Consider the following 24543-nt stretch of genomic DNA (forward strand, 5'->3'; position numbering starts at 1 on the left):
GGGACTAGAGAAAATGCCTGGAGCAAAGAAGCCAGCAGCTAGATCTAAGAGCCTATGGTAGGGAAGAAGGAGACAACTGATTAGAAAGGTGAAGAGGTGGAGAGTTTAGATCCTGAAGGGCTTTGAACACCAGAGAATTTTATGTTTGATCCTAAGATGATAAAAAAAAAAAAAACTGCTAGAGTTTAGTGATATGAGAGTGATATGGTCTGACTGTATTTTAGGGAAATCACTTTGACAGCTGATGATGGAGAATTGTGATAAACAAATCAGCCAATAGGTTATTGTATCAGAAGAGAGATGAAAGCATATTCTAAAGATGTTACAAAGGTAAAAATTAGTGGGCCTCGGCATCAAAATAAAGGGATTGAATTCTGTTTTGGACGTGTTGAACTGAAGATATTCACTGGACATCTTGTTGGAAATGTTTATTGAGTGCAAGACAATATTGGAGATCAGCAGAGAGTGAAGAGGGGACCCTGAAACTCTTAAGAATCCTTAAAGGAGAAAATCTCCAACTCTGCCTCAGTGAGGGACCCCACCCTAAGGGATAAACAGTTTCATCCTTGTTTTCTAGGTGGGGTTGGCTCAGTTCTGAAACTCATGAGTTTCAAGGTCCCTTACTGACGCAGAGTTGAAGGAGATTTTCTCCTTTAAGGATTTTTAGAGTTTCAGGGACCCCTCTTCAAGAGGATAGATGTGGATTAATAGATTTGAGAATCATCAACATAGAGATAATCATCAAATCCATAGGAGCTGATGAGATCAACCAAGAATTAACTTCAGTTCATGAAGAGCAGGCTCCATAAGTAAGGTGACTCCATGAAGAGTTGTTTCTTCTCTCCTATCTCTCATATGAACACTGCTGCTATCTCAAAACGAAAGAAATACACCAAAGAAGTCAATGAAAACAGGAGGAAGAGAAGGGGATACAATTCCCCACAAAGTAAATCAAACAATCAAGACTCACATTGTAGGTTCACCACTCTGTACTCAGTGTTACTCATGTGCCTAACTCATACTAGATAAGACAAAATTGGATTCAGATTATTACTCCTCTGATCTAGCACACTTCATCTTTTTGAGCCCCAGTTTCCTCATCTGTAAATGAGGGGTATCTTCCAAGGTACCTTCCAGCTTTGCATTTATAACCTTTTGATCTCAAAAGTAGGAAACCATTCTTACTTTCTGTGAGTGGATGGAATTGATTTGCCTGAGACAACAGAACTAATAGTAGAATAATATGTATTTTCCCCTTCAAAAAAGAAAAAGCAAACCTTGATGCAACAATTTTAACTTGAAGTCTATAAATTTGATCTTGCTTTTTTTGTATACAAATAAATTTATATTGATATAATTGATTTCCCTTGTAATCTTCTATTTTATTTTATGTAACCTTATTCTGAAAAGGAGTCCATAGATTTCACAAGGTTTCCAGAAGTGTCTGTGATAGCCCCTGCCTTAGGGAGAGACTACAAAAGGAAGATTCAATTTTGAACTGGTCTCTTTATTGTAAAAGGAAAATAAAAGTAATTTTTTCTTCACATTTTTTACTTGGGCAAACTGCCTTTTGATAGAAAAGATTAATCCTTTAGTGCTCTTTCACAAAATTTTTAAAAAAATAATTCTGAGCACATGAAATTTTGTTGGTGGCTTTTTTTTTTTTTTTTTTTTTTTTTTTTTTGGCTGAGGCAGTTGGGGTTAAGTGACTTGCCTAGGGTCACACAGCTAGGAAGTGTTAAGTGTCTGAGATCAGATTTGAACTCAGATCCTCCTGACTTCAGGGATGGTGCTCTATCTACTGTGCCACCTAGCTGCCCCCTTGTTTGATGGCTTTAAGAAAGATTCAGGAATCTGTACAAGATGGAAAATATTCCAGCATAATTTTCCAAGATATGAGATCATTTTCTATAGCACATCCTTGTTTTTACTTTTAGCTCTAACACGGTTAACTCTTAAAATTTCAGTTTTAAAAATCAGTTTCATAAGGTTCATTTTATTTCTGTCTACTTGGATACTGCTTAGACTGTGGTTTTAAGTGTTCTTGTACAGACATAGCACTATTTTTGGAACAGGAAGTTGGTCCGTCTTGTGACCCTGATAAAACAGTCACTTTATGATGACTGAAGAAGACTTCCTATTATGAAGATGCTTCCAGACAGTGATCTCCTCTCTGATGCTGCTTGCTTTTGCCTTCAGGGGAAACTTCCTTACACAATATATTCATTCTTGTTGACCTAGTTAGGTATTCTAGAACATTTGGAAATTGTCACATATTTTATCCTCTCAGCCTCTCACAGCTTCTCTGTTTTCCTTTTTTTTTTTTTCCTTTTTAAAGCAGAATTTTTGATGTTTAGCATTAGCTGATTTAGCAGAATAAATATTCTGCTCTTTTAAACATTAAATTATTTAATTAAAACATTTAATCCAAGTTTCCAAAAACTCCTTTAGAGTAGTTTGTCTTTTGACTATGAGCAGACCATCTCTGCTAAAAGCTGCCTCTTGAGCCTTTATTCCTGTTCCCTCTTTTTGACTTCTACTTCCAAAACATATGTAGGAATAGCTCTTGAAATTACATCATCCATGTCATAGCCCTTAGCTGTGAGCGCACCCCAAGTCTCTGTCCTGTTCCTTTTTTATATCTCTCCTTGGTGACTATATCAGCTCTCCTGCGTGTCATAGTTTATGCAAGTGACTCCTATCTCTACATACCTAGCCCAAATCCCTCTTTTAAGCTCCAGTCCCACATTGCCAACAGTGTTCTAGGCATCTCAAACCAAATGTTGCATAAACTTTTCAAACTCAGCATATCCAAGACAGAACCTGTCTCCTCCCATCACCCACAGTTTTCCAGATTCACAACCCCAACTTTATCCTCAACTCTTTACTCTACCCTTGCTCCATAAAGCAAATCAGTTTCCAAATCCTACCATTTCCACCTCCATAGCACCTCTTTCGTATGACTCCCTAGCATTACTCATCCAGGCCCCAGTCCTTAACTCAGTCTGTCACCAGTTGCCTGGAGTATTATAGTGATCTTCTAATTGATCTCCTTGCCTCAATTTCTTCCTACTCCACTCTCTCCTCCCTATGACTACCAGAGAAAATTTCCTAAAACATAATCCTAAGCATGTCAATTCCCTATTCAATAAACTCCAGCTGCTCCTATTGCCTGTAAGATCAAATGAACTCTCTTTTAGTTTTTAAAGTCTTTCATATCCAAACCTCACGTTACCCTTGTACAACTTTCCACATTCTATGATGCTGTTCCCCTCTGTGTTCCTCAAAGCCCACCTTCTCCCAACTCCGTGCCTTTCTACTGAATTGATTCCCATGCTTGGCATGCATTCCTCTTTCATGTCTGCCAAATTCAGTCACCCAGTTCCTTCACAAAAGCCCCGCTACACAAAGCCTTTCCTGAGTATTCACTCAGGCATTAGTGCCCCACCATATCTATTTTGTACATATTCTGAATCTATATAGATGCACAGATTGTCTCCCTTGGGAGGTTGTAAGCACTTTAAGAACAGGGATTGTTTATTTTCTTGTCTTTGAATCCTCTAGGATCTGACATATAGCTAAAAAAAAAGTTGATTGATTCAGAATGGTACGATTATACTTCCAGTCATTAAGCCCACTGTAAATCTGAAAGAGACATTATAGAAATTACTAGTAGCTATTAGAATGCCATTTTCTGTTTTATACAATTCTTGCTCAGCATTGACCAGGGCCTTGAATTCCAATTTCAATTCTGCCATTCAGCTTTAAACAGTGTGATTTCAGATGCTTTTCCAGGTCTGCATTTCCTTGTGAGGAAAAATTGCAGAATTTTGATGTTTCTGAATAATAATCTTCTACAAGCTTCTATTTTCATAATGTATTTCACAGCATGTAAATGCCTCAATCTTAAGTTTTACATGATGAATAATATGCCTTAGATGTGTGATATTTTGGATTTCATCATCTGAAAACTTCTTTTTATTTCCTTTGTAGGCATTTGGAAATGCCAAAACAGCCCACAACAACAATTCAAGCCGTTTTGGGAAATTCATTCAAGTCAACTATTTGGAGAATGGCATTGTCCGAGGGTATGTACAGCAATTTTAACTTTATCTAATTTCAATTTAACAAACATTTTTAAAATGTCTACTCTCTGCAAAGGACTCTATGTGTATATACTAGGTGATGGATATATGGAGAGGGACACAAAAGCTGCTTATTATATTCTACTGGAGGAATAAATAGTAGACTTCAGAGGAGGAGAGGGTATTGAAAAGAAGACTGAAAGAAATAAGGATTCTGGGGATAAAAATGATGAAGGAAAATGGATTCCCTGGATTGAAAATGTGTGTTGTATGATTATGTGAGGGAATGGGGCAGAAGATACTGGGGTGAGTCAGGTATTTGAGTTTTAGGTAGTCTAGTTTTGCTGGAAAATATATGTGTGAGGAAAAGGAATGTAAGCCCAGTAAGATGAGTTAGAACCAGATTGTGTTTCTCAATAGACCTTTAAATGCATAGTTTAGGCAAAAAGTGTTAATGATCTGAACTAGAACATAAATAGTATTATTGGAAAGAAAATAGGAAAGATTCTGTGGAAGTAGGAAACTGAGTGTATGTGGGAGGTAAGAGTAAAGTTAATGAAATTGTGAAGTTGGGTGGCTTAGGTTATGAAGATGTTTGGCAAAAATGAAAAAACTTGGAGGTGGGGGAGCATAGTCACAGGAAGCCAGCTACATGAGGGCTAAGGACGTTAAAAGTTGAGTGGGGGGATTCATTAATGGGTAAAGGGAGATGGGGTGTGTGTGATAGAATTGTATTAAAACAAGTCTTGTAATAAGCGATAGTGGTGGGATGCCATTCATCCCACCCTCCGATCAGTTACCGTTTGGGTCTTGCCATGGGGTTGCCACTACCTTTGATGAACATGTTAGCACCCTGGATACCTTAGAATCAGCTGGAGTCAGGATAAGCAAAAGTCCTTAGTCTTTATTCTTGGTCTTTAGAGGTAGGATTGAATTGGATGGAAACAGAATTTCTGTGACCTCCTTCTCCCTCATCTACCCCCAATATGACTCTGGCTAGTCTTACTCCACCCCCTAGTCCCTCCTACAATTCTCTGTATACACCAATCATCAAGCCAGCACAGGATAGCGGGAAGGACCATTTTCCAAGCATATGCCCATAGAGTATTGTCCAATTGGTAGTTAGCCTTAAGTGCTCGGCAGTCCTGACCTCAGTGCATCGACTCGAAAGTTTCAAGCCCATTACAACTACCTACTTTGAAGTTTCAAAATGTTGTAGCCAGTGAATTTATTTGCATCATTTTTTGCTATCTTCTGTAAGTTTTCCTTGACGGTTTTGTGTAACCTGCAGATAATAAACATCTATGCCTTATCCAAGTCATTGGTGAAAATGTTAAATAGCACAGATCCCTGGGGCATTCCACATTTGAGAATAAAATCTAATTGTTGATAATCAGGCCATTCAACCAGTTCCAAATCTATCTAATGTAGCCTATATCTCACTGCCTTTCACAAGAGTAGGATGAGAGGTGCTATTAAAATCTAGTTAAACGCTACAATTTTTAAGGTACTGGCTTAGTAATTTTGTCAAAAAAGCAATTAAGTTTGTTGGATATGACCTACTCTTTCGAAAAATAATGTGTTCATTGATACCTTTTGTTTTACTATCATTGTCATTTCTATGTATCCCCCCTGCTCCCTGAACTGAACTGCCCTTTTTAACAAAGAAAAGGTTGTCAGAATGATTAAAAATTACTGTGCATGGGACAGATGGGTAGCACAATGGATAGAGCACCAGCCCTGAAGTCAGGAGGATCTGAGTTCAAATCTGGTCTCAGGTACCTAAACACTTCCTAACTGTGTGATCCTGGGCAAGTCACTTAACCCCAACTGCCTCAGCCAAAAAAAAAAAAAAGTTGGTGTGAATGATAATGGATACAATATGCTGCTCTCAGAATCCCTCACCTCTCTTCTAAGATAAGAGAGATTTATTCATTATCTGTTTCCCAAGACCACTATTGGCATTAATTTTTTTTTTTTTTTGTTTGTTTGTTTCTTAGCTATTGATTTCAACTTTTTTACTGAATTTTTTTTTTCCCTTCTTGAAGGGAGGTAGGACTACAGGTGTGATATGTTGCATATACTGACAGAAGATGTCATTTTGTCCCTTAGACTTTGCCCAAATTTACTGGTTTGCTATTTGTTAATTTCTTTAGTTATACCTTATGAAAACCAAGAAGTTGAAATAAAAATTGTCCCCCTTGAATTATGTTTGCTTGATTGTTAATTATTATTTAGTTTATAATAACAATTAACTTTGAAAGTGTTGGTTCTAGGGATAATAAGAAACCTTGTTACATTAATAAATTAGTAAGAATTCAGATATATGCCAAGAGATGTTGTTGAAATGCTAATAGTAAGGTTGTTTAGTAGTAATTCTTTCTGCAGTCTTCTTTACTTTGAAAGTTTTATTAGCAAACTCTTTCTTTCTAGATAATGAAACAATACGTTTTAATCTGGGGACCTTCTAAAATTTCACAAATTTCCATTGAGTGCAATTTTTGATTTATGGGATTTTTCTGGTCTTATGTTGACTGATAATGCTTTCATGTGGTTTTTTTTTTTTTTTTCCATATTCAGGAGGGTGAATAGTAATTGTTTTTAAGCAAGTTCCTCTTTTCTTAGCTCTAGAGTGTTACATGTAGCAAGGGAAAAACACAGGAGTCCACTAATTGCCCCTTCAAGACAGGACTTGTCGTTTTTCATCTTGTCAGTCTTGTTTAACATATTACCTTTTACAGAATAGATGCTTTATAAACATTTCTTAAATTGAATTTATATTTCATCAAACTAGGTAAGGATCATGTAAGTAAATGAGAGGCCCCTCTTCTTTATATCAAAAACATCTTTGACAAGCAATGTGGCGAAGTCCATGAACCCCTGTTCAGAATGTTTTAAAATTCATAAAATAAAATATATAGAATTATAAAGAAAACCAATTGTACTGCAATACAATTATCAAAATATATTTTTTAAACAAGTCAAAAACCCCTGCTAGTTTCTGCAATGAGAAGTGGCTGAATATTAAGTAGAATGAGCAAGAAGGCGCAGCTATCAATGATGTTCCAGCCCTTCCCAGGAAGACACCTAACAAATAATTTTAGGCAGGAGAGATAGAGTAAATAATCAGGATCTGACTAGTTGGTTTATTCCATATGTTGGCTTTTCAGACCCAGACAAACCACAGCCTCTACCAAGGAATGTGGAATCCCACCTCCCAGTCTTTATAATACTTAGATTCAACCTGCTATAGGGCCATTCCCTAATTTCTACTTCTGGCCTGTCCATGTCCATGACTTCCTTAAAGAGTTGATTTAAAATTCACATCATAGAGTTATAAAATCCTACAGCTGGAAAAACCCAAATTGTCTGACAAAATTGAGGCCCACAGAGATTGTGACTAAGCAAAGGTAACCAACTAATTAATTGATAGTTTATACTGGAACCCCTGTCTCCTGCTGACTTGTCCAAGGAAACAGGCATTTCTCTCTTTTTTTAAAAATAGATTTTATTTTTTCCAATTACATGTGAAGACAATTTTTGACATTTTTTTAAATGAAAGTTTTGAGTTCCAAATTTTCTCTTTTCCTCCCCCCTGCCAAAGATAATAAGCAATTTGATGTAAGTTGGGTATGCAAGCAAACATTTCTGAAAGGTACCAGAAAACTGAAAACAAAAGTGAAGCAGCCTCTCCCTAACTTGGAGGAGCCCACAATGGGAGAAATGTTCCTATAGAGGAATATGCAAAATAAATATGAGCTACTGGGAGTAGAGACTCACTATCTTCAGAGATCAGAAGAGCTGAGCCTGGAGGGAGGAGGGACAGGTTTCTAAAAGGCTGCCTTTAAGAATTGGCTCCCATGTTACTATATAATAGGCTCAAGGACCTACTCCTCCAGAAGAGAAGAAAATATGATTCAGTAGAGGGAATCAGGAAACCTGGGTTCAAATCTCAACTACTTGTGTTTCCTTGTAGGTTGTATTGCTGCTTCCTCCTCATTTCCTTATGAGAGTTGCTAAAGAGGACTTATGAGTAATTCCCTTCCATATTTTTGTGACAAAACAAAGACATAGGACATAAAGTTGTCTCATAACAGGCTAGGGAAAACAAAATAAAGACATCCAAGATAACTTGAGTATGTTTGCAGAGCAGCACATCAAGTATAGTGACATGTACTGCACACTAAATGAACATTGGAAGTGCTAAGAATATGCTGACTAAGTTCCAGATTAGATGGGCTGGGCACGGGAACCTTGTAGGGAAAAGTATGTTTAACCCTAGTCCTGAAGGTGGTGAATGGTCTCAATTGACAGAGAAGAGCAGTTCACGCAAAAGTATAGACAATGACTAAGTTGTATGCAAGGAACCACAAAGAGCCTGGCTTGAAGAGAGCAAAGGAACTATATTAGAGAATAAAAAAACAAGGGAAATTTCATAGAATAAGAAGGCACATGGACAGAACCTTCAGTGCTCAATTGAGAAATTTGGGCTTAGCATCCCAACAAGAAAGTTGGATGCAAAGTCTGGAGCTGTGGAGACTCTGGACCCAGCTTTTACCAGTTAGCAGTGATCCTAAATAAGTCAACTTCCTATATAAAACGGTCATAATGATCATGTTGGAAAGAAAGTCAGATCTAGAGGTTGAGACCTGGGTTTGAATCCTATCTCTGATCCTTCATTGCTGTAAGTCACTTAACAGACTCTGAGTTTCTATTTCCACATCTATAAAAATGGGGATAATAAAACTTTGCAGCAGAATCTAACTCACCAGATTGTGAAAATGTTTTTCCAGGCTGTTAGTGCTTTGTAAATGTCAACCTGTTATCATTATCATTATTACCTGTATCACAGAGTTGTTCAGATCCCCAAAATGAGATCTATTAAAATACATTAAAATCATATACTATACAAATACAAAGTGGTATTATACTATTTCTAAAAGTAATGGGGTACCTGTATAGAGTTTGTCCAGAACTATACTATTTGAATTGTCTTAGGAAGATTCTGAAGATTACCTAGCAGGATAAGATACCAGACATTAAGGTCCTTTTTCAAACTTTATATTGCCAAGTATTCCAACTCTGCTGCAGAGGGTACAACTCTGTTGGGCTGGCCACATTGCTCAAATGCCAAATGTATGCTTGCCAAAAAAATTATTTTTTGGAGAGCTCACAAAATGGTCAAGAAAAAGCAATAAAAGGACATGCTCAAGGTCTCTCTTAGGAACTTTAGAATTGATTGTATGACGTGAGAGACACTGGCATGGGGCCACCCTGCATGGCATGCTCTCATCAGAGAGGGTGCTGTGCTCTGTGGGCAAAGCAGAATTGAATTAGCTCAGAAGAGACTTCAGATGCATAGGGTTAAAGAGTCTACCCCAAATGTTCATAGGGACAGACTATTTGTATCTGACCTGTGGCCAAGCATTCTGAGCTCATATTAGTGTGCCAGTCAAACACAATGTAACTCAACTCTAAAATGATGTCATTTTTTGAACACCTTTGAGAACAAAGGATAACAACAACATGAAAATGAAGGCAGCTGGGTGGATCACTGGATAGATCGCTGGGCCTGAAGTCAGTCAGGAAAATCTAAGTTCAAATCTAGCTTCAGATATTTACTAGCTTTGTGACTGTGGAAAAGTTACTTAACTTTGTTTACCTTACCACCATAGAAGGTACCTGCTGTCAGCTAAATTAGTGATTATACAGGGCCCACTAAATCAGACAGGCTCCATATTGACTTCATTTTAAAATATAATATTATCTGTGTTTTATTGTATTTTTATTTATTTTGTTAAGTACTTCCCAATTATATTTCAATCTGATTTGGAAGCACTTGGTGGGAAGTAGAAGAGGCTGTATGCATGTTAACAAAACCTTTGGTTTTCACCAAGCTCTGAAATGATGTAGATGGGAAATAGTGACTGATAGAGAGTGGATTTTATGGAAATGGGAAAGGAAGGGGTGAATCTTAAAAAGTTTGAAGAAAGAATAGCAGCGCTTGCTGTATAGGAGATAAAGGGAAGAGAGAAAGCAGATTCCAATTTCCCAGCTAGTGTGGTGGAGATCTGTTGACAGAATAGTAAAAGGGAAACTTTAGAAGGATTATTGATTTGAAAGGCAAGAGTTTTAGAGATTGATGATATATTGTAGTAATGTGAGGGTCACGTAGGCAACCCGGGAGGGGGGAAATTCCATGAGGAAAAAAAAGATTAAATGCCTGAGGAAGTGAACACAGAACAAGGATTCTTTGTGTCATCGAGTCCTTTGGCAGTTTCGTGAAGCTTTATGTGAACTCCTTCTACAACAATATCAGCTAAAATATAAGTGATTACAAAGGTCATTGTTGATCATGAATAACTTTAATAAACTAATTCCTTATTGAAACTGATTTTTTAAAAGTGTTGGAAAAAAATTGTAGTCAGTCATATGAGACCTAGGTGCTATGAAGATTAGCCATAAAGACAGGAAAGAAATATGGCAGTCAGAATCGTATAAAAGGAGCTTTTGGGAGAAGGTTCAGTATAAAGTAACATGCTCTAAACTAACTATGAAACTGCCAAGAGTATTCCAAATAAAACCAAGGGAGACAGCTAGATGACGCAGTGGATAGAGCACTGACTCTGAAGTTAGAAGGACTTCAAATTTAGCCTCAAACACTTAATGCTTACTAGCTGTGTGACCTTTGACAAGTCACTTAACCTCTCACAAGGAACACCAATTTTCCTTTGAGGATTTCCCTGTGGATCTGGTAATGAGTGGCCCACAAGTTTGTTTTCAATTTGCAAATATACATTAATTGTCCTATACTACTCAGTAAATTCCAGTGACTCCTATTTATCTGCAGGATCAAATATAAAGCTCTTCTTAACCCGGCTTCTTCCTACCTTTCTGGTGGTCTTCTAAATCTTCCTCCTTCTACACACCCTAAGATCCAGCCGATGCTGCCTCCTTCGTGCCAGACTTTTGTGCCTTTACATTGGTTGCTCCCCCAACCTAGATTGCTCTGCCTCCTCTTTCACCTCCACTTTAGAATCCCTGAGTCTGGCTCTCTTTAAGATACAGGCACTACCTTCTCCCTGTGGTTACTTTGCATCTGTTTCTGTACCTTGTATACCCCCTGTACCCCCTTCCAAAGAAAGATAGTAGTAGGTGCTTAATAAGTGTTTGATGATCTTTTAGAATTCTACTATAAACATACTACTATGTTTAGGGGATAACCATGCGAGTCAGAAATCTACTAGATTAGTAATGTTTTACCACTATTAAATCTTTCCAGTAATGACAACTCTGAGTAATAAGTACTTTATTATTTTCCCAGAATGAAAAGCACAGTGGTCTACTTTGATAAGTTTATTCCTATCATTTATTTTTAAAATGGAGGGTTTCTTAAGCCCTCATTAAGATGCATTGCTTGCTATAAGCAGGAAGAGTTAAAGTCAATAAAGACCATTTTATTACCATGTCTAATTAAGACCAATTGTTGAAAGCTGCATTTTTGTGCAAATTCTGCATACTTGAAAAACTGAGTCTCTTCTTTGCCAAGAATCTTAGGATTTCTCACTCAAAGCAGTATTCCATCATAGCTGAAGAGTGAGTGGTTGGTCTCTACCCTTTTTGAACATGTAGTTCTGCTTTTAACTACCAGAGAATGCCTTTTTATATCTAGTAACTGGTATAGGCTATGTCTGGAAAATAATTGAAATATTATCTCCAGGTTTTCTCAGTTGGCTCCACCAACATTTTATTTAAACAGAAAAAGGAATTGCAATCTATGTATTTTATTTATGACTTTTGTGGATTTGATCTTACAAAATGAAGGCTGATAATCACAGTGGGAAAGGTAGCATGGATTGGTGGATCAGGGTCTAGCTTTGGAGCCAGAAGTACTTGGATTAAAGATGGAAAAATCACTTTAACTCTTAGAGCTGCTGGCAACTCCCTAAAATGAAAAGTTGCAGAGCTGTCCCTTCAGTGAAACTTCTATTCCTCATCACTCCCCCACCAAAATCACATTGTATAAAGAAGACAAAATATTTGGACAATTTATTTAATATGTAGCTCTTTACAATAATTACAACTCACCTTTTGCTAAGGAAAATGTTTATTTCTTTATTTTTGACAGGGCTGTTGTTGAAAAATATCTGCTTGAAAAGTCTCGCCTGGTCTCTCAAGAAAAGGATGAAAGGTAAGACTATTATCCTAAAGTGATATATGAACTAAATTTATTTGTGTGTGTGTGTGGTTATTTAACTAATATCTGTAAGAAGAAAGGCTGATATTTGAGAATTCAACAGAACATGGCTTCATATATAGCCGTTTGCCAATTTTCTGTGTTCTGTTACAGATAAAGTGAGCTAAGACTATCTCTCTCCTTATTAGGAAAGTTTTCTGAAGTAATAAGGCACTTGTGGGAAAGGAAAAAAAACTTCCAAACATGCTCGTTAAACTCAGCTCTGAAAACATATTTTTAAAAATTTATATTTTCCATAACTGGTTTTTTATAATTTGTTTACAAGAAAAGTCTTAACAGAATATTAGAAAGGTTTTTTTAAACTATAAAAATAAATTTTCCTAATTTTGATCCATAGAAACTACCATGTATTCTATTATTTGTTACTTGGAGTCAGTGAGGAAGAGCGTAAAGAATTTAAGCTCAAACAACCTGAAGACTACTTCTACCTCAACCAGGTAAACAGCTTAAAACTGGAACAACCAAGGTAATTTCTGTTCTGTTCTATGCTGGCTATTAATGAGCTGTTGGAAGGTCAAAGGCTACGAGACCTTTTTCCTCTTCTCTTCTGAAACAAGCTTCAAGGAGTGCTGAGGGAAATGATATAAAGGAGCCCATTGATTCACAGTAACTTGGAGAGTCACCCTGTTAGTTCTGGCAGAAATTATTCTCACAAGGCAGCCCTGCAACTCCCAAAATGGTAAATAGTTTGATATCCTTCTTTTATAGCATAACTTGAAGATTGAAGATGGAGAAGATCTGAAACATGACTTTGAAAGATTGAAACAGGCCATGGAAATGGTTGGCTTTCTTCCAGCAACCAAGAAACAGTAAGTCAGATTGCTTTTATAAGCAGCTCAAGTAAATTGTTACAACCTTCCAGTTGTGTTTTATTATATTTATTATTTTTATCTGAGAGGTTTTAAGGTGTCACGGAGAAAGTTACAGTCTTGGATGAAGTCAGAAGACTGAGCTACAAGTTCCCACTCTGCCCCAAACTCTGTAGCAAGAGACAAAGAATATAACCTCTCTGTCTGTAAATCAAAATGATGTTTATACTGCTTACTTTCCAAGATTATTGATAGGATCAAATAAGATCATGGATGTCAAGCATTGTGTAGTTGTAAGGTGCCATCTATATATGAAGGATCCTTCATACTTTGTTCTTTGCCAGACCTGTAATATCATTAGTATCAGGAGCTCACTGGTGAGGAAATAACTCTCCACCAATACAAATTGCTACTGCTCTCTCTGCAGAGTTGACTGGGTAAAGAGAGGTGAAGCACCTTATCTGGAGTCAGATAGCAGCTCATATGTGTTGAAGCTTGCTTCTTCCTGACTCAGAGTTTGTCATTCTCTGCTGTACCACAGAGAAACCTATTATCATTTTATTGTATTTTGATGATTAACATTAAATGATCATAATAGCCATTGTTACCTCCTATTCAAACCTTAGATTTATTTCTGGTTACATTGTGAAAAAAAGCATCGAATGATATTTGTCTCATATTTAGTTAGAATTCACTCATTAATGATTTCAATAAAAGTTACTGGAAATCTTTGATGTATAATTCTATTGGAAATCTTTTCTTAAAAGTTCGAATTAAAAGTTTGCAAAATAAGAATTTATCTTCTTTATACCTAAGGATTTTTTCAGTTCTATCAGCTATCTTATACCTGGGTAATGTCATCTATAAAAAGAGAGCTACAGGTCGTGATGAAGGCTTGGAAGTGGGGCCTCCAGAGGTACTAGACACACTCTCCCAACTTCTGAAGGTACTGTTTTCTTTTTTCCTTGCTTTTATATTCAGATCTAACTTTGGAAGATGCTTATTATGCTCTGCATGTAGGTATTCAATAGTTGACTATAGACGCCTGCTAGAAAGTGCAAAATTCAATCTTTGTAATAAAAAATATTTTTGTAATAAAAAATATTTTCCTGTGGATTAATATACATTCATATAGCCCATACCTTTGCTCAGGATGATTTCTCAGCTTGTGATGCCTTCCTCCCTACTCTTACTAAAATCTTACCATTTGTTAAGGCCATCTTCTTTCATGACTCCTTCCCAACTAGTTGCCCTGTTGTTTCTCCAGACCTCCATAGCACTTGATTTCTGTCATTTTGGGTTCCCAGAATATTCTGCCTTGCATTGTAGTCATTTATATTTTTAGGCCACTAAATATATGACTTGAGCTGGAGCCTGAGACTTATTAGCTATGTGACCCTAAGCAAGTACTTACCTTCCAAGATTGTTAAGAATAAAAAGAGATTTATAAAGCATTTTGCAAACCTATAAATGCTGTTAGTAGTAATATTATCATCATCTTTATCATCATCATTGCTTTATATCCCTACTGGATAGTATGCTGCCTGGGGTCTGAGAATGAATTTTACTGAACTTTGTATTTCTAAAAAGCCTTTCATGGAGTAGGTTTTCAATAAAACCTTGAATTTAATTGAATAAGTTAATATATAAAATCAGTTGGACAATTGTAAAGCAGCATGGCACACTATACAACTATAGGTTATATGAAAGTTTAGTTGATATAACTGTTTGGCAAAAGCAGGAGGTAGCTTCCATGGTAGCCCATCACCAGCTTTCTTATACCAGGAGTTAATACATCCATTTCACAACATTTTGGGGTACCATCTTTTGGTCATTCCTTTCTCCTCAGAGTCAGTGGTTAAGAAGAGAGTAAAATATGAAAGACTTCATCTTTTTTTTTTTTCTTTTCTTTTTTCCCCTGTATAGGTAAAACGAGAAATTTTAGTGGAAGTTCTGACCAAGAGAAAAACTGTGACAGTCAATGACAAACTTATTCTTCCCTACAGTCTCAGTGAGGTAAGTTCTGTGATGTCCTTTTTGTGAGAGGATCCTCGAAACATATTCTTCTATGATGAAAAGGTTGAATTTGTTATTTGAGATTCCTTCCCATTTTAAATTTATTATCATTCAGAATAAAATAATAAAAGCCTTATAGAAAAGCCTTAGTTGGTAGTCATTTTTATGCCTCTAATTTAATTAGTGGAGCTCTCTTATGACATTGCCTTTTATTATATGTCTACAGATTGATCTTTAAGTCTTATTATGTTGCCCAAAACATACCATAGTTGTTTGCCCCCCGTAATAGCATATTATAATTGTGTTGTAACTTAATATCTATAAAGTACGTTAGTTCGTATTGTTTTGTAATGAAGAATTTCTGCTACCATTTATCTTAATTGTCTTAATGATTATTTTGTTTTCCTTTTATATTTAAACCTCAGAAGACAACATTAATACCTACACCAATATATTTGAAGAAGGGAACCACTTTTCCTTTTCTTTTTTGACTTGTCACTGAGAGACTTGTACTTTTGTCAACAGGCAATAACAGCTCGTGACTCAATGGCAAAATCATTGTATAGTGCTCTCTTTGATTGGATTGTTCTCCGTATCAATCATGCTCTCCTTAATAAAAAGGACATGGAAGAATCAGTTGCAGTAAGTTCTTTCCTATTGATTGTTTTTGCTCCTTTGTTCAAGTGCTGAACTAATTTATACTGTTACTATTTATAATGCTCAACTCATTCTAGGAGTGCTAACAGAGGCTTAATTAGTTTTCTCTGACATTTTATAAATTACTGTTTAAAAAGAGATTTTTCTGTCTCTGTCAGTGTTTATCCATTGGGGTGCTGGACATCTTTGGCTTTGAAGACTTTGAGAGAAACAGTTTTGAACAGTTCTGCATAAATTATGCAAATGAACAACTTCAGTATTACTTCAATCAACACATTTTCAAACTAGAACAGGTAAGAAACTGATTTCTCTTGGCTATCTAGTTTCTGAGAAACAAAGGAAAGAGTTGAAAATCTGGGTTGAAAACTTATTTCCAAGCATTAAAATTGGAATTCTAATTCACCACAAAATTTCCCTTGGGCTGTGACACATTGTGACCTCAACCCAGAGGACTATTTGGTAAAATCCCATTCAGCTTTGTTGGGGAAAAACATCAGGTGCTTTTTTGGCACACATCATTTTAGGAGGCTTTTGTTGGCTTTTTTTGCAAGTAACTGAATCCCCAGTGGGGTGGTGACTTAGACTTTAGCTTTCAATACCTCAGAAAAAGCCTTTATAAGGATTTATTTCAGATGAAGATAAAAGTATCCTCTCAAATATTGGATTTCTTTTAGTCTTTCATTCTCTCCACTGATGAAGCTGAGGAATTGATGCATTTATGCAAATATGTAAAAATCATTTTATTAGATTATATCAAAATTGACTGCCTCTTAATTTTATATGATCATAATAACCACTGTAACCCAGGCAGCCCTTCAGGTTTTTTGCTAATAAAGAAATTTTTAATTCCATAGGAAGAATATCAGAGTGAAGGAATCACTTGGCACAATATTGACTATACAGATAATGTAGGGTGTATTCACTTGATCAGCAAGAAACCCACTGGCCTTTTCTATCTGCTAGATGAAGAAAGCAAGTAAGTCGTCATACTTTTTATTCAGTATAGACCATCAGTAGACAAAAAAAAATAGAGAAGTTGATTGAATAATATATAACCAAGACTGGAAAAGTTTTATGTTGACTGTCCTCTAAAGCTAAAGTGACAATTCCTCTCTAAGAGAGCATTTGGGCACAAAGAATATTTATTACTCAAAAGCCTAGAAACTCTGTGTCTCTATTTAAGCTGCATTTTAAAGATTTTTATCATTTTCAATCTCACTCAGCCATAGTAGATTATAAACTTTACACACTTTCACACAGTCTAATTAAAAAACTCTTGTCCTGGTGATGCTTCCCTCATTCAGTTGATTTTGGGGCCTTATTCAGAACCTTCCTCTCAAAGTTGGTTCTCTCATAAAGCTTTCAAGAAACTATTAACCTCCAGGCCAGCACTTTAGGAAAGGCTTCAGATCATATTGAAATTACTGACATTTTGTGCCTTACTGTGTATTACATGAAGAGGATTTGTAGTTCTGTCAGTGCCTATAACAGCTTATTAAGGAAACTCTGAAATTTCTGTCTCTAGCAGTCTTGCCTCTCCATGCTAGCTGATAAGAGTTATGCTCCTTTTTGCCATCATGTGTTAGTTTTCACTAATGTCCAAACAGGAAAAGTCCATGACACATGTACAGCACAGGGGAATTTTTAAATTTTAATCAACAGTGTAACATGACAAAATGTTATATGCCAAGTTCAACATCCCAGGAAAAAAGCTAAAGCTATTCTAGGCTGCCTTGATGAAGGCAGTGTTCACAATGAGGGAGAGCCTGCTCTGGTCAGGCCATATCTGCAGTGCTAGCTTTAGTTTTGCATAACATAGAAGGATTGACTGAAAAGGTTGAGCATGTTTACAATAGAGAAGAAAAGCCCAAGGGGTCTGGATAGCTTTCTCCAGAAACTGTCATACAAAATGTGTGCCAGACTTTTTCTGCCTGTCCTAAGCGGGCAAAACTTGGAACAACAAGTAGAAGTGCTGGAAGCAGATTTTCAGCTTGATATTAAGGAAGAGCTGTCTAATAATCTAGAAATAAAATGGAATGCCTCAGGAGATAGTGGGCTCCCCCTCATTGGATGGCTCCAAGCTAAGACTGGGGGACTCCTTGACAGGAAACTTGGTCAGGTGCAAGTTGGCAAGTCCACTCCACATTCTTAGATGCAGGTACAATTTCAGCATTTTCAGAACTGCTTTCAGAACTTGTCTCTAAAAACATGCATCAGAAAGCTAAATCTACATCTATTTGTAATTCCCATCCATACCAGAACTGTGAAGTCATTATTAGCTTTTTGAACCTAATAATAGTAAGAAATTACCTTTACCTGTTGTTATTTTAAGTTTCTTTAGTGAAAGATCTTTGAAAGCCCCCTAAAAATGGGTATTCTACCTACTGAATATTATGACTCTTTTGCTTTGGGTGTATTATCTAGAAACTTGTTTTTATTTCCTATGATTGATTAATTTAGTGACTTCTCATCTGTCCTGTATATATCACTTTTTTTCTTTCTAATCACCATGATTTAGATTTATGGCTAACTCAGAAAGACCCAAAACATTCAGTTATGGTCACATTTCTCTCATTGTGGTCACTCTTCTCAAACTTGATATTTCAATTTTCATTATAGTTTTCCACATGCTACCAGTCAGACCTTGCTGGCGAAATTCAAACAGCAACATGAAGAAAACAGATTCTTTGTTGGGACCCCAGTGATGGAGCCTGCATTTATCATCCAACATTTTGCAGGGAAAGTTAAATATCAGATAAAGGTATACAATATGTATTTGTTTAGGACCCCATATATGATTTCATTGGTCAAAAAAATGCCCAGTAAGGACTTGTGAGAAACTCTCCAGCAACCCAAATCAGCATTGTATATTATTAGTTGCCTGGACACACTGAGAGATCAAATGTTATTATAAGAGGCATTGTCATATTTGTCATAGGAAGGCCTTGAACCCAGATTGTACTTACTTTAATAACAGTTTTCTATCTGCTTTCAACATATTTAATTTAAAGTTGTCAGTATTATCTTTGCCTGCCTTCCAGTAATATAGATCTGGAGTCTCTGAGGAAGATACTTCAAGTCCTAGTTCTACTATTTACTACCTGGGTTCAAGAAGATTTCAGTCTGAGTCCATGCTCATCATTACATTGGAGGAATTGAATTAGTTGGCTGACCCTTAAATTGCTCTGAATCTATGTTCCTATGAATCATTTTTCATTCCAACTTAAGAACAAAAATGCATAAAGAAGATGATGACTTTCTGACCATATTGCCCCAGGATTTTCGAGAGAAGAACATGGATTACATGAGACCCGACATCGTGGCTTTGCTCAGAAGTAGTGAGAGTGACTACATTCGGGAATTAATTGGGATGGATCCTGTGGCTGTATTCCGCTGGGCCATTCTCCGAGCGGCCATTCGAGCCATGGCTGTTTTCCGAGAGGCAGGACGACTTCGTGCTGAGAGGGCTGAGAGAGCTTCAGGTACTGAACAGAAGATAGATAACATCCAGTGGCTTTGAAAATCCCAACATCTGCTCATGGCCATCTAGGAAAAGCTATTTTGTATCTGCAGAACAAGTTGTAGCAACTACCTTCTTGTGAGGGAGATGCAAAACAAGTATTTGTTTAGTTAAGTAAACCCTCTTCCCCAACCTGGGTTCTAGGGGTGGCAGTACTTCCTCTGCCTTTAGTAAAAGCCCTACCAGACTTCTGAGATTGGAATCTCCCCTTTTTATGGTTTCAGCTTATTTTAAATCTCATCAATGCTAAGAATTAGTTTAGAACAGGAAATGAAAGTATGATGACAAATTAAGACAGTAAGGGGTTAGGGTGAAGAGTGAAATACTTACTTTGCCTGAAATTTTCCTGCCCTGATACTATATTTCCCTCCTTTCCAAACCTTACAAAGTCCAATGGCAAGAGTGCTTGGCTTGAGTTTGAGTTCTGACTCTGACACTTAATATCTGTCATCCTTAAGCAAGTCATTTAAATGTTTCCCCATTTACAAAATAGAAATAATTCTATAATCTGCCGCCTGGAGTTAAGGTGAAAATGTTTTGTCTTCTAAAGCATGATATTCTCATGAATTATTTTCTTCCCACTTCAAAAAAAAAAAAAGAAAAAAAAACTCTATAAGATCTCTGACTAAGCACTCAGATCTTAAAACATATGTAGGACAGTATAACAGAAATGGTCACCATTCTGCTTTTGCTTCAATGTTTTTCTTTCTTTTTTTTTAAGGGAGTATTCAATGCAGAGTCAGGAGTGGGATTAAGGAGAAATTACAGTGATATAACCAAAAGGCATTAATAAATTTTAAAATAAAATAAAAATAAAAGTCAAAGATAACATGCTCAATACTCTACTGGAGCAGTACCTTTTGCCTGTGTCAGAGTGCTACGCAGATAGCTCCTAAGTATCATTCCCTATGGAAGGCTGATGATTCTCCAGTGTTACCCAGACCAGTACTCAATTCTTCTAAATCAAGTCTGTCCAAACTGACCAAAGAGAAAGACCAAGTAATATCAAGAGGGAACAGAGTGGTAGAGTGAAAAGGATACTAGATTCAGGGCTTGGATGGGGAGTAGCCTGAAGGCAGTATTCCAGGCAGGGCTGAGGCAGGCTAACAACTTTGTGGCACAGAGCAAATCTCCATTTCACTTAGCCAGTTTTCTCAAGTTAGCCAGCATTTATTAAGTGCCTTCTTTGTTCCAGGCATTGTGATAAGTGTTAGGGAGACAAAGAAAGGTAAAAATAGGCCCTGGTCTTAATCTAAATAAATTGGAAACATTCTTGGGGGGAAGACATTAATATTAAGGGGCTTGGGGAAAGGCCTCTTACAGACGATGGGATATTAACTGAGATTTAGAAAGGATCCAAGAAGCAGAGGTCAAGAAGGAGAGAATGCCAGGACTGGGGGGACAGCCAGTGGAAATGTCATGTCAGGAAATGGGAATCTCCTCTGGCCAGTGTCACATAGTACAGGAGGGTAATAAGGAAAGAGGAACAGGGAGAAGGGCCTGGGTTATAAAGGGCTTTAAAAACCAAAGGAATTTTTTATTTGATCCCAGAGATGGGGGAGTCATTAGAATTTACTTAATTATGAGAGTTATTACAAAGGTAGACTCAGTAGGACTTGACAACTGATTGGATAAAGTGAAGGGGGGGGAGGGTGGAGAGATAAGTGAGAATAAAGTCAAGGATGGCACCTAGGTATTGAACCTGTGTGACTGAAAGGATGGTGGTGCCTTCAGCAGTAAGAGGGAAGTCAGGCGGGGGGAAAGTGTAAAGATAATGAGTTTCGTATTGAACATCTTGAGTTAAGGGTGTCTAAAGGACATCCTGTTCAAGTTGTCTGATAGACAGCTGGTAGACGGGAGATCAAGGAAGTTCTGGATAAATAGATCTGAGAGTCACAGAGATCATTGAAAATTGTATAGAGGGGAGAAAAGGATCCAGAACAGAACCTTGTGAGATGCTTAGAATTATTGAACTAGGTGAAGATCTAGCAGAAATCTGGCCTGCTCAGACAAGTAGGAGGAAGAACAGGAGAGGGCAATATATGAAAACCTAGAGAAAGGAGACATCAAAAAGAATAGAGCAATCAACAGTTTTGGCTGCTGAGAGGCAAGAATGATAAAGATTGAGAAATCATTAGTAATTTTTTCAGCTGTAATATGAAGATAAAAATACTTCCATTATCTGCCTCACAGTTGTTAAGAAGATCAATCAAGATAATATAAGTAAAATATTTTGTAACTAGAAAGCACTTATAAAGGTTACCTCTTGCTACAATTTATTACAAAATTTATTTTCAAATTTTTTATGGTTTAGTAATGTTTCATATTCCTGAATGAAGCTGACCAATATGTATTTTCCCTCAAGTTATATGTTAAGTTTTTTGGGCCTTTAAAATTTCCTTTATTGGAAAGATTGCTCTTTTTTTTTTTTTTTTCCTGCTTAATTGTTTCAGAGGCTTACATGAGTTCTTAAAGAACTAAATCCCTGACCCTTACCTGCATTCCCTAAAGGTTGAGAAATGATGAACTCACACAAAAACTTTACAGTATTTGTATCTTATTAATAACTGTTTAATAAGTCTTTTGAGATTTAAAACTTCGAATTATGTGCATTTAAACAATGAAACAAGTTCATCTTTCATGTGATGTTTTTTCTTTTAGATAATGCACTTTATTCGACTCAGGTTCATAGATTTATATCTATTTTGTTAATGTATACAATTATGTGATTTTGTTTTGTTAATGAAGAAAATAATATGAAACTCTTGTGAGAAGTAAGAAATAATTCTTATTGGTGATCCATTAAACATTGTACATTCAGTGTTACAATATCTCTTTTATTGCTTTGATTTTCAATTAATTCTTTCCTATTGTATCCACTCCTCCTATTTCCTAGCAGGTGTGGCATCCCCTTCAATCAGAACTCCCTCAGGAGAGTTACAGAAAACCAATACTCCATCAGAAAAAGTTTATCGGTGAGAGAAACCTTTAATGTCCCTAAGTCATAGACATTTGAATATATCCATATAAAAAAATATTAAATGAGGATTTATGTAAGGGAGAATAAATAAAGTTCTCATTGAACAATAACAAAAATAGGGAAATGAATGAAATTGGGGTGTTTTTTAACCTGAGATGAAATAAGACTATTACCATGTCATCTGCTCTATTGAAATCAATTTAATCTCAGTTTACAATAGGTTCTTTTCAAAGTTTGTAGATATTTATGTTTGGCAAAATGACCTTTTGTTGATGCAAGGTAATGTGTTTTAAGAACATTTCTCGTATTCTGTGAAAACAAGAGCATCGAGCTCCTTGAATTAATTTATTTCTGCTAGTTCTCAATTAGTATCTTCAGATTTTTGTTTGAGATACACAAAATATTTTGAGGTCCTATGGCAGAACTGGGAAAGGCATTTGATGCAGCCTAAGCAAGGTTGGAAAATTGTTCCCCCCACTCACTTCCCAGCGAAGGTATGAATGTAATTTTGCTTCTGAAAAGAGTAACTTATGTTATTTACATAGTGCAATAATGGTTATGGGGGGGGGGGGAATCTTTGTTTATTTAAGTATGAGATACAATTATAGTATTTGTGGGATTCTGAAATTTTATAGAAATTTTCATATCTCTATATTTGTATTAGCCAATATTCAGTAGGCAAAAAAAATTCTTGATAAAGTTTCTTTTCTTTTATAATTGTGCTGCAAATGTGTTGCTGTATTCTTTGAGGCTTTGCACCTCCACAATGTTATGTCTCATAAAATAAATGCTAATGTGTCATGAAGATTTTCTGGGATTAAAAAGCATCTATATACTGAGAGTTATATTAAAAACTGTATCTTATATGCCACCCTTCTCTCTTCTCTTCACTTCAAGGCATTGCCTAAATAGCTCTGGCCCATTAGGGCCATCTTTAATGGAATGAGCAACATCAATGGTGCATGACACATGTCTCGAGAAAATCAGACTAATCATTAAACTATATCACAAAAAAATTAACTCTTAAATTGAAAATTAAATTTAAAAATAACCAAGTAATATATCTGATAGTTTCACCGGGTGTTATAGAACTTCCTCTTTGTATATATTTCATTGAATCCATGTTGCTATTCCCACCAACAGTGCAAATCAAAATTCATTCATGAATTTTTAGTCTGTCTACTTCTTTTTCCATGTTTTAAGTTCTGTTCACAAATGAAGGAGAGATATGTTGGTTTCCAGAGCTAACTGCTTTTAAAAGAATGAAGGTGACCATTAACAGCAGTATGCTATGAAACAGAAGTAGATTTCATTGAAGGACAGAACCCAGGTGATGCTCTCCAGTTCAGAATCACCTTTTCTTAATGTATTTAGGTAATATAAATTTTCCCTTTGCAGCCGTTCAATGCTTGATTTCTCATTTGATTGCTCTGAGGAATTCGATATTAACGCTTTTGAGGACATCATTGCTTTTTATGAAAGCAAGAAGTAAGTAGGATTTGTAAGCAGAGACCAGGGAGGCACATTCATAGGAAGCTAATCTTCCTGAACCAGCTCAGTGCAGAATTCAAGCCAGGAAAAAAAAAAGTGATATCAATTGTTCGGAAGAAAATGGAATGGATTACAATTACAGATCTGTGAAATGCTAGAGTTTGAGGCGTGGTGACCTTGACAGATTTGGCACTGCAAAAGAAAAAAAAAAAAGTTTTTTTAAGAGTTGGGGGAAAAGCAAATCTTGTTTTATTTTGAAAAGCGGCTGTTGCACTGAGACGCTCAGGAGTATAATAGCATTTTATACTTAGAAGTGAAACTTACACTTCTGTTATCTTTGGTTTGTGCCTCTCTGGAGAATGAGTGAAAAAAGGTAGGTACTTACTTTTGAATCAGTTAGCATGGTGCATGGATCAAACTGAGTGGACCACTAATTAGGGCTTATCCCAGGCTAACTTAAGAGCATAAACATGTATTTAAAATAATCTGACCCAAAAGAAGTGAAATTTGACTATTGTACTTTCAAATACTTCATTTCCAAAAACATTGATCACATATTTGTGAGGGACCTTAGAGATCAAATCCAAAACTTTAACAAAAGTAACAAATTTAAAGTAATATTTTGAAGCATTTAATTTGAATCTCAAGTTGTTTCAGAGAATGACCTATAAATACTATAATTTTTAAAATAAAAGATAACAAACAGCATTTTACTTACTTTAGTTCTA

The 24543-nt window shown here is 36.2% G+C and overlaps 1 protein-coding gene across 10 annotated transcripts in view; it reads left to right on the forward strand.

The window, feature by feature from the left end:
• MYO9B (myosin IXB) overlaps window positions 1-24543 on the forward strand; it is a 118626-nt gene that overhangs the window by 50412 nt on the left and 43671 nt on the right. For 4 of the 10 annotated variants that reach the window (XM_031947983.1, XM_031947978.1, XM_031947981.1 and 1 more), the window contains exons 3-15: window positions 3994-4088; window positions 12214-12276; window positions 12680-12779; window positions 13051-13151; window positions 13968-14097; window positions 15078-15167; window positions 15693-15809; window positions 15983-16117; window positions 16679-16800; window positions 18444-18585; window positions 19102-19306; window positions 22241-22319; window positions 23723-23812. In XM_031947983.1, coding sequence (XP_031803843.1) covers window positions 3994-4088; window positions 12214-12276; window positions 12680-12779; window positions 13051-13151; window positions 13968-14097; window positions 15078-15167; window positions 15693-15809; window positions 15983-16117; window positions 16679-16800; window positions 18444-18585; window positions 19102-19306; window positions 22241-22319; window positions 23723-23812 — 1469 coding nt within the window. The remainder of the gene's footprint in view (window positions 1-3993; window positions 4089-12213; window positions 12277-12679; window positions 12780-13050; window positions 13152-13967; window positions 14098-15077; window positions 15168-15692; window positions 15810-15982; window positions 16118-16678; window positions 16801-18443; window positions 18586-19101; window positions 19307-22240; window positions 22320-23722; window positions 23813-24543) is intronic. The other 6 variants (XM_031947985.1, XM_031947980.1, XM_031947982.1 and 3 more) reach the window with 3 other exon arrangements.

This window comes from Sarcophilus harrisii, chromosome 1 (genome assembly GCF_902635505.1).
Source record: "Sarcophilus harrisii chromosome 1, mSarHar1.11, whole genome shotgun sequence".
Lineage (NCBI taxonomy): Eukaryota > Metazoa > Chordata > Mammalia > Dasyuromorphia > Dasyuridae > Sarcophilus > Sarcophilus harrisii.